Below are 13772 nucleotides of genomic sequence, written 5' to 3'. Positions count from 1 at the left end.
TGACGTCCAGGAATGGTAATCTTCCTTCTGCTTCGGTCTCCATAGTGAATTTGATGTTTGGATGTATAGAGTTTAGGTGTGTAAGGAAATCCAGGAGCTTGCCCCTACCATGGGGCCAGATGACGAACGTGTCATCGACGTAATGGAAGAAACAAGTAGGTTTCCAATTGGATGACGCCAAGGCTTCCTCCTCGAAGTACTCCACGTACAAATTCGCGATCGCCGGTGAGAGTGGGCTGCCCATTCTGACTCCATCCATTTGCTCATAGTATTCCCTATTAAACAGGAAATACGTTGAGGTAAAGACATGCCTAAAGAGTTCGGTGGTCTTCTCGTCAAGTGATGAGTCTCAGTGGGAAGCAGCATTTCCTGAGGATGGCGAACAGCTGAATCGCCGAAATATTGAGTCAAGTTGATTTTAGGATCCGGCAGCAAACCCGAAGAGACTTTCAAGACTTATTACGCCGGGAAAGCCTACGTATTTACATTCCATTATCCTTCTTTTGCTTTTGTTGATGTTCATCTTATATCCTCCTTTCAAGATGCAGTCCATTCGTTCAAATGCTCTTCCAAGTCCTTTACTGTCTCTGACAGAATTACAATGTCTAGGCAAACCTCCAAGTTTTTTATTTCTTCTACCTGAAACACCCTGAACTTTAACACCTACTCCAGATTTTTCTTTTGTTTCCTTTGTTTCTTGTTCAGTTTACATACTGAATAACATTGAGGATAGGCTACAATCCTGTCTCACCCTCTTCTCAGCCACTGCTTCCCTTTCATGCCCCTCAACTCTCTTATAACTGATGTCTGGTTTCTGGTTTCTGTAAAAGTTGTAAATAGCGTTCGCTGCCTGTATTTTACTCCTGCTACCTTCAGAATTTCAAAGAGAGTATTCCAGTCAATATTATCAAATGCTTTACTTTCCTTAACCTATCTTCTAAGTTAATTCATAGTGTCAGTATTGCCTCACGTGTTCCTACATTTCTCCGGAATCCAAACTGATCTTCCCTGAGGTCTGCTTCTACCAGTTTTTCAATCCTTCTGTAAAGAATTCATGTTAGTATTTTGCAAATGTGACTTATTAAACTGATTGGATTGTTCAGTAATTGTCATGCCTGCTTTTTTAGGAATTAGAATTACCACGTTCTTGTTGAAGTGTGAGGGTATTTCACCTGTCTTCATACATCTTGCTCACCAGATGGAAGAGTATTGTCATGGTTGGCTGTCAGTAGTTCTGACAGAAAATCATCTGTTCCCAGGGCCTTGTTTCAACTTAGATCTTTTAGGAGTTTGTCAAATTCCTCTCACAATATGATATATCCCATCTAATCTTCATCTGTGCCTTTCCCCATTTCTATAATAATGCCTTCATCTCCCTTGTATAACCTGTCTACATCTCCTTCCAGTTTTCAGCTTTCCATTCTTTGCTAAGGATTGGTTTACCATCTGAGCTCTTCATATTTCAGGTGGTTCTCTTTTCCCCAAAGACCTGATTAAATTATCTAACATTCCACAGTCCAATCCTTAGAAAGCCAGTTTCGTTTCTCCTGATGGCGACATCCTCCTGAGTAGTCCCTGTCTGGAAATCCGAATGAGGTACTATTTAACTTCCAGAATAGTTTACCCAAGAGGACGCCACTGTCATTTAACCATACAGTAGAGTTCCATGTCCTTGGGAAAAATTAAACCTATAGTGTCCCCTTGCTCTCAGTCATTTGCAGTACCAACACAGCAAGGCCATTTTGGTGATGTAAACAAGGCCAGATCAGTCAATTCCGTACTGTTGCCCCTGCAACTACTGAAAAGGCCACTGAAATTAAGTGGTCATTAAAGTGTGATGAAACGGTTTCAAAATTTCAGGGGAAGAGGCAGATGTGGTGGACAGAAAGTTACCTTTCCTATATGTGTTGGTTGAACAGAAATCAGATGGACAACCGGCCATTCTGTGAACAATTGAAGTTTCAAAGTAGATGTTTTCCTCCAACATCAGTTTGATGTCATTTCTGAAGATAGAGAGTAATTTCTAGTTTAATTTATTTCATCTGCATCTACATCTATGCTCTTCAAACTACCATGAAGTGCATGGCAGAGGGTATGTTCCATTGTACCAGTTATTAGGGTGTCTTTCCATTCCATTTAAATATGGGTTGTGGAAAGAATGATTGTTTGAATGACTTTGTGTGTTGTTATAATTATTCTAATCTTATCTTCATGATCCCTATGTGAGCAATATATTGGGGGCTTTAATATGTTTGTATAATTATCATTTAAAGTTAGTTCTTGAAACTTTGTTAGCAGACTTTCTCGGGATAGTTTACATCTGTCTTTAAGAGTCTGCCAGTGGAGTTTCTTCAGCATCTCTGTGACACTTTCCCATGAATAAAAAAACCCTGACGATTTATGCTGCTCTTCTTTGTATACATTCAACATCCCCTGTTAGCTCTACTGGGTATGGGTCCCACACACTTGAGCAATATTCTAGAACTGGTCGCACAAATGATTTGTAAGCAATCTCTTTTGTAGATTGGTTGCACTTCCCAGTATTCTACCAATAAACTGAAGTCTACCACCTACTTTACCCATGACTGAGCCTATGTGATCATTTCATTTAATATTCCTATAAGAGTATTACACCCAGGTATTTGTGCAAGTCTGCTGATTCCAACAGTGACTTATTGATATTACAGTTATAGGGTACTATGTTTTTTCACTTGCTGAAGTGCACAATTTTTACATTTTTCAACATTTAAAGCAAGATGCCAATCTTTGCACCACTCTGAAGTCTGACTGAATATTTATGCAGCTCCTTTTTTCTGGTATACTTCATTATTATCGATAACTGCATCATTTGCAAAAGGCCTAAGATTGCTATTAATATTGTCTGCAGGGTTATTAATATACAATATGAACAGCAAGTTTCCCACTGCACTTCCCTGGGACACATCCAAAGTTACTTCTACATCTCATGACAACTCTCCATCAAAAATAATATGCTGCGCTCTCCATACCAAAATGTCCTCAATCCCGTCCCAAGTTTCACTTGGTACACTACATGATCATACATCTGACAATAAGCATAGGTGTGATACTGAGTGACATGGCTTCTAGAAATAAAGAGATTCTGGATCTATCTGGCTGCCTTGATCAAAAGCTTTCAGTACGTCATGTGAGAAAAGTGCAAGTTGAGTTTCACATAATTGATGTATTCGGAATCCATGCTGGTTGGCATGGAGGAGGTCTTTCTTTTTGAGATAACTCATTATGTTTGAGCTCAAATATGTTCTAAGACTCTACAAAAATTGATGTCAACGATACTGGACAGTAGTTTTGTGGATCACTTCTACTACCCTTCTTGTAGACGGGAGGGGCTAACTTAGCCACAAATTCAGCATAGAAAGTGATAGGGATTCCATCGGGCCCTACCACTTTGTTCAGTTTCAACAATTTTATTTATGTATTTAGATTTTTTGCACGGATTCATCAATATGATGGCTTTTGCAAATGTCAAGTACAACTACAAACATAAAATACATTTAGATCTTAGCCTTACAGGTAGTAATTAAACAGTAAATTGATGCTTGCCAAAATACATTACATTTTACACGTATTAATACAGCCAATTATTTTTTGTACATTATTTTACAGCTCTTAAACTTAACCATTTAAAATTTGTTGAGTGAATAGAGACACTTTTCAATTAAGAATTCTTTTAGTTTTGATTTCAGTTGCTTTTTATTACTGTTTTTCATGGACTCTGGTGGTTTATTATACCATATCAGTAATAATACTTATTTCGCTCATTTTTCCGTTGGTATGAGGATAAAATTGGGGTAATTCTCTTGGATTTTCTTGTGTAAAGGGTTATTTGGAAATGGAATTAAGCATTTCAGCTTTTGCTTTGCTGCCCTCAATTTCAGTTCCAGTTCCTGTCTCATTTGCTAGCGACTGAACACTAACTTTGATGCTACTAACATCCTTTACATACAACCAGAATTTCTTTGGATTTTGTGGAAGATCACTTTACAATGTTCTGCTATGGTAGTCACAGAAGGCTTCACACATTGCTCTCTTGACAGCCAAACAATTTTCATTCAAAATCTCTATCTATAGCCCTACACTTTTTTTCACAACTATTATGCAGAAATATCTGTTTCTTTAGAAGAATCTTAACAGGGACTGTATACCATGTAGGTTCCCTCCCATTATGAATGGTCCTACTTGGCACATATCCATCCAGTGCATGGTCAACTATTCTTTTAAACCTGGGCCTTAGTTCCTCTGCATTCTCCTGCCATTTGATGAAAGTTCATTGAGCTATAAGAGTTCTGATTTTTTGTCTAGTTTACTGAATGTATATACTGTACCTTTCTGTTTGTTTTCGTTTTCTTTTGTATTTTGATAATCGTTGTTGCCACAAATGAGTCATGATCACTGATACCAGTGTCAATGTGGACGTCCTCAAAGAGTTCAGGTGTGTTTGTTTCCATTAGATCCAATATATTTCCATCATGAGTGGGGTTCCTAACTATGTTTTCTAGGTAGTTTTGAGAGAAGTCATTTAGTAAAGTTACATAGGATGTCTTATCAAGCCCATCATGAACAAAACTGTAATTTTCTCAATTAATTGTTGGATGATTAAAGTCTCCACCAATGATCACAGTATAATTCTTACTTACATACAAGTGAACTGAGGTTTTCTCTAAAATTTTTGGTTACATCAAGAGATGAGTCTGGTGGACAACAGAAGGATCCAACTGTTGTTTTATGCGCATCCCTGATACTGAGTTTTGCTCAAACAATGTCACATGCAGCTTCAATTTCTACCTCAGTAGAATTGATTTTCTTGTCCATTGCGACAAATACACTGCCTCCATTTCCCATTTGCTATTATTTTGATACACACTTAAATTTTTCTCAAAAATCTCACTGCTGTCAGTTTCAGGTTTGAACCAGATTTCTGTACCTAGTATTATATAAACTTCAGTGTTTTTCAGGAGCACTTCAAACTCTGGTACTCTGTTGCAAAGTCTTTGGCAGTTAACCTTTAGGACTTAAATACTCTAACATGTGGGAGGTATTTCTTTTGATCTTACTCAGATACTTCTGGGTTTCCTACAATTGCCATTTTCTGGATTGTGTGGAGAGTTACCTAATCTAAAGAATGACATGGAGTCAGCTACCTGAGCAGTAGCCTCTGACGTGCAGTGCACACCTAACGCATTTAGGGGGGCCCTGCAGTTCTCAACCCTATGGTGTAAGTCCAGGAAGTCGCAGCATAGCTTTTGAAGTCTCTGGCTCAGTCCCTCAATTAGACTCAGAACCAAAGGGTCACGGCCAATTCTGCAGACAACGCTGCAAATTGTAAGCTTTATTGAGACTCCTTGTGGAAGACTGACCTTCTGAACCTTCTCTGCCAATCTTTGGAATGCTCCAGGTATAACCTCAGAATGCTGACGTCGGGTATCATTTGTTCCACTTTGCACCACTATCTGTAGCTGGTTGCACCCTGTTCTATCAGTGGTTGCCAGAATAGCCTCTCCAGCTGCCAGAATAGCCTCTCCAGCACATTGAATGAGGACCCCAGGCATTCACACTGATTGCACGTGGTGTCCTTTCCTCTCTCTTGCTGCCATATCTCTAAGGTGTGTGTGTGTTTGAACTGCTTATGATATTGTAAGGGATGTCATGATGTTTAAACAAAAATGTGTCTGCTAACAAGATAACTGAACAAAAAGTTTTTTCTGTGGGCTTTAAGACATTCAGATTTTGTATCTTTCAGATATCTCTTTTCAGTATTGAACACAAGGAGAGAGGTACACTACTGTCTTGGGCAGCCATTTAGCTCATATGATACACACCTGGTGCTGTAATTTACTCGATAAAGCAAACTGATATACTGTAAACGTCAAAATGGAATTGCAAAATTACAAGTTTTGTAGATAGTAAACGTATATAAATGGTTTTGTTGTATCTGTTTGTTTCTCAGCATAATAATGTGACACTTTTCTTGTACTTTTACAGTAAAACAAGATTTTATTTTTTTTCCAGTCATCGATGTCTCTTCCAACTGATGATATTGTAGCAAATTATGTAACCTTCAATCATAATGGACAGCTTCTGATTGCCGGTTGTAATGATGGATCGGTGAGAATATATGATGTTCGCAGTAGTGACTGTATAGATGTATGGCCGGCTCATCAAGGTGCAATTGAATCTATAGAAATGACAGCAGATTTCACTGCATGTTATACCATGGGAAGAGATGGAAAGGTAATATTCAAAATATAACTTTAAAAATTTCCTGTTTTTGGCTCTGCGTCAGTTATATTGTTTACCAATATAATATTGACCAAACATTTGTTGTTCTACTACTGTAAGTACTAGTAGTGTTACTGTACTTTCACTGTCCAAACACATCCATAGTGGACGAGATCAATAAATTTGAACTTACTGCCACTATTTTGGATTTCATTGCTATATCTGTAACACACACACACACACACACACACACACACACACACACACACACACACACACACACTGGGACGAATGACCTAAGCAGTTTGGTCCCTTAGGATTTCACACACACATACAAAAAACCACTATCTCCAGCAACTCTGGCTCGTTGTGCCTGTTGCAACTCAGTGTGTCATCTTTATGGTGAGTAGCAATCTATTGCTTTCATAATATTGATGATATCCCAAACTGAACTTTCCATTGTTTGATTAAACCTAGTATGTTGATATTTTTTAGATCAAAATTGGTAAATAGTTGCAAAAATTGCACTGTGGACTGTTTTTAATAAATATGTTGTTCAAAAATAGTAACTGGTGTTCGTTTTTACATATTTATTTCTAAGATTTATGCATATGGATCATCAGCATAGGACTGCCCTATGGGATACACAATTGTATGCATAGAAATGGACTGTGATATTGCATTGCAATTGGAGTAGGATGTCCCTCAACTCAGTGCATGGCTAGAGGTAATGGGAGCATAGCGGAAGAATGTAATTGAGTTTTTCAAGGCTTAGATAATAATTGGAAGAGTACACATCAGTGACGGTGGATTTGTTGATATGATGGTCATGACACACAGTGCCAAATGGATTGCATAGAAGCCAAGGCTTTAAGCAAAGGACTTTTTGATCTGCAAGACCTGATATTTGTCAAACTGATGGTACTGTCAGTTGACATAGTTTTTATAGGAAGCCATAAGGGAGTGGGAGATCAACATCAAGGAAGGTAGCTCATTAAAGTGAGAAAGCCCAAGTGAAGCTGATTTGGGAGCAATGTTGAAGTTACAGAGAAAAGAGCACATAATGAGGATGGTATTAATTAATGTAAAACAGGTAAGATGCTTTAAGTTTTTAAGTATATAGAAATGCTTTGTCTAGGTAACGCATAAAATAAACAGGTTGTCATAGAAAGGTTCCGTGCACTTGCAGTTTGTGGATTTGTTTGTAAGTTTGTCCTTGTTTGAAAAAATAAGTAAGGGCCAAAAACATTAGGAATGTGATGGTGGATTTGGTTTCAAGAGAATGCTGGGAAAGATAGTGTACTATGGCTGCAAGGCCAAGTGCATAGGTGGTATTGGTGTACGGTATGAGGTAAGGAGTCTGGTGCCTATCAGCAGTTAAAAAATTACTATGGGGAAACAATGGAAGAAATTATAATGTCTTGGGTGTTGGAAGGGAGGCTATAGGAAACTGGTTGGAAATGATGATCATTGAAAGAAAAGGCTTCTTCTGCAGGACCACCAGAAACAGCTTTGAAGACATAATCATTAATCACGGTTTGATGTGAACGTTGGGTTAACTGTGGACAGTAGGATGAATGGCAAAGTGTTACAAGTGGTATACATTTTGTGTAACGTAATTTTACTTCAGTTATTAAAGATAACATATCGCTTTCAGCTTTCACAGCGGAGTCTTAATCAGAGGGGTCAGGTTCTTTGGGAAGCTACATTACCAGACTTATTCAATATGGATGCTATGACAAAACCACATGGGCAGTTGTTCACATGGGATCCTTCTGGCACCTATGTCTTACTGTGTGGAAATGCAGGTGGTGTTATATGTCAAGTAAGTTATTGTGTTGTATGTCAAGTAAGTTATTTTCCATTTGGAAATTCTTTTTGCCTTTTTTGGAAATTAATCTATTATCTATTTATTTATTTAGTGTATGGAATTTAAGTAAATTTCAGTATTGGATCATGTTATTCTACATTACACATTACATATATTCACAGACAAACATCTAGTCCTTGTATATATTTAATGGATTTTTAGGATGCCATGAGGAATTCTTCAAAGTCCCCACTTAACACTGTGGCACTCAATTTATGTCTAATGTGTCGGATGGTCTGCTTAGGCACGCTGCAGTCACATGGTGGCGAAGACAGCAGTCCCCATTTGAAGAGTGAGTCAGCACATCTTCCGTGCCCAGTTCTTAGTCGGTTCAGAGTTGACCAGATCTTGCAGGGCTAATCAAACCCAGGGACTGCCTCAGTAATACAAGGCATTAGGTGGCAAGTTGTTGGGGCATTTTGGAGCCATTCTCTTCTCCAACAGTCGATGTCAGCCCCAGTGAGGCTGTCGAGAGCAAGAGGAGGATGTCTCGAACGAAGCCTCTGGATACTCAGATTGGGTATATCGATGTACACTGGTAGTTCAGGATTTGCTTCACTCTTATTGTATTCCCTAACCGAGGCTGCTTCTCGTCATATTTTTGGGGGTGGTATATGACTCAGTACAGGTAGCCATATGGTAGGTGTGGACCTAACAGTTCCCCGAAATAATGCGCATCTTGTTGTTAAGTTCAACATCGATTTTGTTCACACGGCTGCTGTTCAGCCGTACTGGTGCACAGTACTCTGGCGCAAAGTATACCGGGCTCATCGCAGTCATCCTCAGATGTGTTGTGTTGATCCCCAGGTGGATCCACAGAGTTTATGGATGAGGTTGTTTCTCGTTCTCACTGTGGCAGCTGCTTTCATAAAGTGTGATGTAAATGAAAAGGTTCTGTCTAACGTGACCCCTAGGTACCTCGGCTCCTTGTTGTGGTTGAGGTATATGTCATCAAAGTATACTTCCAGAGCTGTGTCAGCTTCTCTGTTATTGAGATGGACTTCTGTCTTCATGGCATTAGGCCTAAGCCTCCATTTACAGAAGTATGCTGCCAGGGCTGACAGATCAGATGTCAGGATTTCTTCCACTGAATCAAAATCGATGTACATTGTTGCAATGGCCCAGTCGTCAGCATAGCTAAATTTCCTACAAGCTGTTTCTGGCATGTCAGCAATGTATAGGCTGAAAAGCAGTGGGGCTAATACTGAGCCTTGAGGTAAGCCATTTTGAAGGAATTTCTAGATACTGACTTTGTTTGCCATGATGACCTGGAATCCTCTGTTACCAATCATGTTACCAGTAAGCTTTGTCATTTTTTGACAATGAATTATTTTCATCAGTTTATAGAGGAGGCCTCAGCTCCAGACGGTACCGTAGGCTGCTGCCGAGTCAATGAAGGCCGCAGATGTTTTTAAATTTCTTTTGGAATCCCACCTCAGTATGTGTTGTAAGGGCCAGGACTCGGTCTGCACAGCTTCGTTTGGGACGAAAGCGGGCTTGTCCTACTGGGACGGTCGTGAGTACTGTCCGTCTGACCGATCCCGTTAAGTAGTACTCGTTCCAGAAGTTTGTGCACTATGCTGAGCAGTGCTGTGGGCCGGTAGTTGTGCGTAAGATTTCCCGGTTTACCCGACTAGAGGAGGGCGATTATCTTGGCATGTTTAAGTTCTTGTGGTATGTTTCCTGTCTGCAGTAGTGATGTGAAGAACTTTGCTAACCATATTTTTGTATATTTGCCCGACTTGATAAGAAACTGTGAGAGGATGTCATCTGAACCTGGGGCTTTACTCAGTTTTGTGTCCTTTATTGCTGCCGAAATCTCTTCTCGGGTGATGTCGCGTGAATATTTAGTGTCAACACTAGCTGTTGCTTTTAGCTTTCTAAGTTCACGTTTAATGTGTATTGCCGTCTCTCGGTGGTTTATCCCTTTAGATTTTTAACAATGTGCAAAGCAGTTTTGTTAGGTATCGTGGGCTTTTCTTTTCGAGTAATACGACTGGCTCCCCCTAGTTTTCGAAGCAGGGACCGTGCTTTTCGGCTGGATACTTTAAAGTACTGTTCTGCACAGTGTTGCCCACATAGGGCACGAGTGCCTGTGGCAGGAGCATTGCCAGTACTACTAGTACACTAGCAAGCCTTTAATAAGTTTGATATTAAACAATGTTCCATCGACTCTAGCAGTGGTGGGAACCACGCATTCATAATTCGTAGCACAGAGCAAACAGTAAACAGTCGTCATGATCAGAGTCCACTACGTAAGTTTATGTGACTGGCCGGCAATATTGGCAATGCTCCTGCCACAGGCAGTCGTGCTGTACGTGGGCAACACTGTGCAGGACAGTATGTCTATACCTTCCATTTGCAAGTCTGGCAGGGTTGCTAAATCCCTGCCTCTCCGAATGTGCCCAGTCAGTGTGGGGAGAAGTGTGCAGCAGGAGCGACCAGGAGGAGGGCAGTTTCGTGACGGGAGGCACTTGGCAGACACCCGAGTCCTCTGGTGATCACTGTCCTCTGTTCCAGGTGTCACGCACAGCCCCAGAGACTTCTAGGAACAGAGGCCCCCCTGCCGGATGCGGTGGGTCTGCCGATTTGACTATTATCGAAGTTAGCTCGACATGTGGTTTGCAACAGTGGATTTTCGTACGAGATAGGCCACTAATCAGGGTGCCGCAACCGGAGTTTGTCGCAGTGCCGACATGGCATCTCGGGTGTTACAGCCACTGACACTGCCCGGTGCCCCTGCAGTTCCACCACAGACCCCCAGATCCACCCTGGATTCTGCTCAAATTTAGGTTTCCGTACTGGGGCACGTACACAGAACATGTGACTGTGCCTGCTTTGTGTTCTGGGGACCGATGAAGGAGCTCCACAGTGCCTCAAACATTGACGGGCATGGCCCGCAAGAAGATAGGAAACAGTTAAATGCTAAAGCTGATTTTAACAGACAATGGGTTTCTAACATTTGCTTATTGAGAGTGTATACAAACCATTCTGCTTGCCCTTTTGAGGCTAGACAGAAAGGTATTGTGGTAAGGTATTTAATTCCATTTTGGCTTGAAAAACCTTTTGAAATGAGTTGCTCTGTGTTGAGAACCATTATCAGTCAGTAGCACCCTCTGTTGAGAAGATCTGTATCAAAGCTCCCACTGTAAAAGTCATTGTCTGCCGGATGCAGATGACGTACAGGAAGTGGGACGGAGGAGGAGTCCACAATGGCCACCCATGTGAATCCCAAAAAAAGGCCTGTGAAGGCAGCTTGTGCTCTGTAGTTCGGGTTTGTCACCACTGGCCACAGAGAGAACAACTGAGGTGAGGTCAGCTCGTGTGCCTGCGAAGCAGCACATTATCGAACCGCCTGTGCAACCTTTTCTTCCGTAAAAGGCCAGTAGATGTAGTAGCGTGTGAGTTGCTTGTCCTGGAAATTACCCAGTGGGATCAGTGCAGGATTTTGAGCACATGATGTTTCAGGGGATTGACACCACCATCCATCCCATACCATTCATCACGTGTCATTAGGATCACCATACCACGCCAAACGTGAAGTTGGTGCCACTGATGATAAAACACCAAAGGTCAGCTGGTTCTTCATCTGAAAGCTTCGGAGGACGGTGCAACTGGACATATTGCAGGATTCATTGAAGTAGCAGGACATACCTACCTGCAGTTGCAACATCCAGGGAATTCTGAGAGAACTCACCTAGCGATTGCTTCAGTTGGCTGTCTAATTCAGGGTTAAGGTGAAACAGTCCATCTGCATTAGAATGATGAGGGGTACTGTGATAGTGAATGGAGTACTAAAAATTTGACAGAGAATCCATTGATGAAGGCAACATACTGTATGCTCCTCAAATTTTGCCTTAGGTCCAAAAGGTGATGAGCAGTTTATTGTCAGTAATTAGATTAAATTTGCGACCACACAAAAAATGTGTAATTTATGGACACTGTAAATGATGGCCAATAATTCCATTGACATAAATGCAACTGATGCCTTCATACTGTCCTCTAACTTGAGAGAGTGAATGGGCATAATGCTGTGTGGGGATGCATCTGTTGCCAACACCGACAGCAAGTGGGGCTGGTGAATCACAAGGCAGGATGCTAATTAGGGGGCAGATTTTAGCTCCTAAAAAGCCCAGTGGCATACTTTGGGTAGTTGAAAAGTGGCTCCCTATTTATGGAGACAATTTAACCTGTGGAATGTGGAGGCTGCCTGAGCAATAAATTGTACATAATAATTCACATTTCTACTAATGGATGACAGACTATCATGAGAGAAGCTGCAACTGTACAATTTTTTAAAAATGTTTATTAAAACATCCTCAGTTACAATTGGTCACATTTGATAACTAGTTCTGATCACATTTAGTGATCTTCAGGTCGGAATAATCAATATTTATGAGAAGTCAAAATTCTTTAAAAAGAACACAGTCATAAGCTGTAACATAAAAGAAACAGCACTACAGTATACATGTGCTTCTTCCATTTGCACTTTACTGGGCAGGGTGGTGCAGTGGTTAGCACAATGGAGAATGGTTCAAACCCACATTCAGCCATCCTGATTTAGGTTTTCCATGATTTCCCTAAATCGCTTCAGGCAGATGCCGGGATGGTTCCTCTGAAAGGAATCCGATTTCCCTCCACATTCTTTCTTAAATTGAGATTGTGCTCTGTCTCTGATGATCTCATTGTCGATGGGGTGTAAACACTAATCAAGTCCTCCTCCTCCATTTGCAGTTCCTGTAGGGTTAATAAAGTTAGCATCTGGGCTTTATCTAATTTGTTTGATTTTAGACCCTTGATTGGTGTGCATACAACATAAAAAGAATTAGGAGATTTTGGCAGTGCTTGAAAGTAATTTGGGGAGTGGGTGATATTTGTCTTGGTTATGGACAGCAGTGACTCCATATTTTATGACCTTTATTTTGAGCCGCTTTATTTCTGCAGTGCAGTTTTTCTGTACAACCATCTGCTTCCTGTTATGATGGTAAGACTCCATTCATGGTACAATTTTTGTTGTTTATCTCTGCCAGGATTTTTGATATCATATAGTGCTTTCTCCACAGAGAATCCTCTGCAAAAGTCTAGGTAATACGTCATCACCATGTCACACAATGAAACTCGTGATGTGGTTTATCTCAATTTTATAGGTGGATATAATTCTTGCATATTTAAGATTGTCGGGAAATGTGGCTTGTGTAACTGACTGATTTCAAACAAGATTTTAATACCTTCACATTTGGTCTTTTCATAGCACTTAATCATGTTTATAATTAGACATTTCAATTGCTTATAATGAAGGAGGAATGGAAAATAATATTCAGAATTTTATTACAGAAAGGTGTAGAATGGTAATGAGATGGGGAGCTATTAATATCAATGGGGGCTATTTAGCTGTTAGTGACATTCGGGTAAGGGGTGAGAAAGAAGAGGAAGTGGGAGAATACAAGGTCTACCTGTCAGGTGTCAAAGCAGGAATAGCACAATGGGGTGTAGGGCTTTACATCAGGAAAGAAATGGAACCCAGCGTAGTTGCAATAAGGTATGTAAACGAATGACTGATGTGGATAGATTTGACAGTGTCTAGCAAGAAAATTAGGATTGTGTCAGTATATTCGCATTGCGAAGGGACAGATCAAGATAAGAT

General features: G+C 40.5%; 1 protein-coding gene across 1 annotated transcript in view; it reads left to right on the top strand.

The window, feature by feature from the left end:
- Positions 1 to 13772, top strand: part of LOC126176787 (WD repeat-containing protein 91) — a 193204-nt gene that overhangs the window by 161599 nt on the left and 17833 nt on the right. Inside the window, exons 11-12 of the mRNA XM_049923959.1 lie at positions 6049 to 6270; positions 7916 to 8083. Coding sequence (XP_049779916.1) covers positions 6049 to 6270; positions 7916 to 8083 — 390 coding nt within the window. The remainder of the gene's footprint in view (positions 1 to 6048; positions 6271 to 7915; positions 8084 to 13772) is intronic.

Source organism: Schistocerca cancellata, chromosome 3 (assembly GCF_023864275.1).
Source record: "Schistocerca cancellata isolate TAMUIC-IGC-003103 chromosome 3, iqSchCanc2.1, whole genome shotgun sequence".
In the NCBI taxonomy this organism is placed as follows: Eukaryota; Metazoa; Arthropoda; class Insecta; order Orthoptera; family Acrididae; genus Schistocerca; species Schistocerca cancellata.
This window is presented reverse-complemented; position numbering and strand designations above follow the sequence as displayed.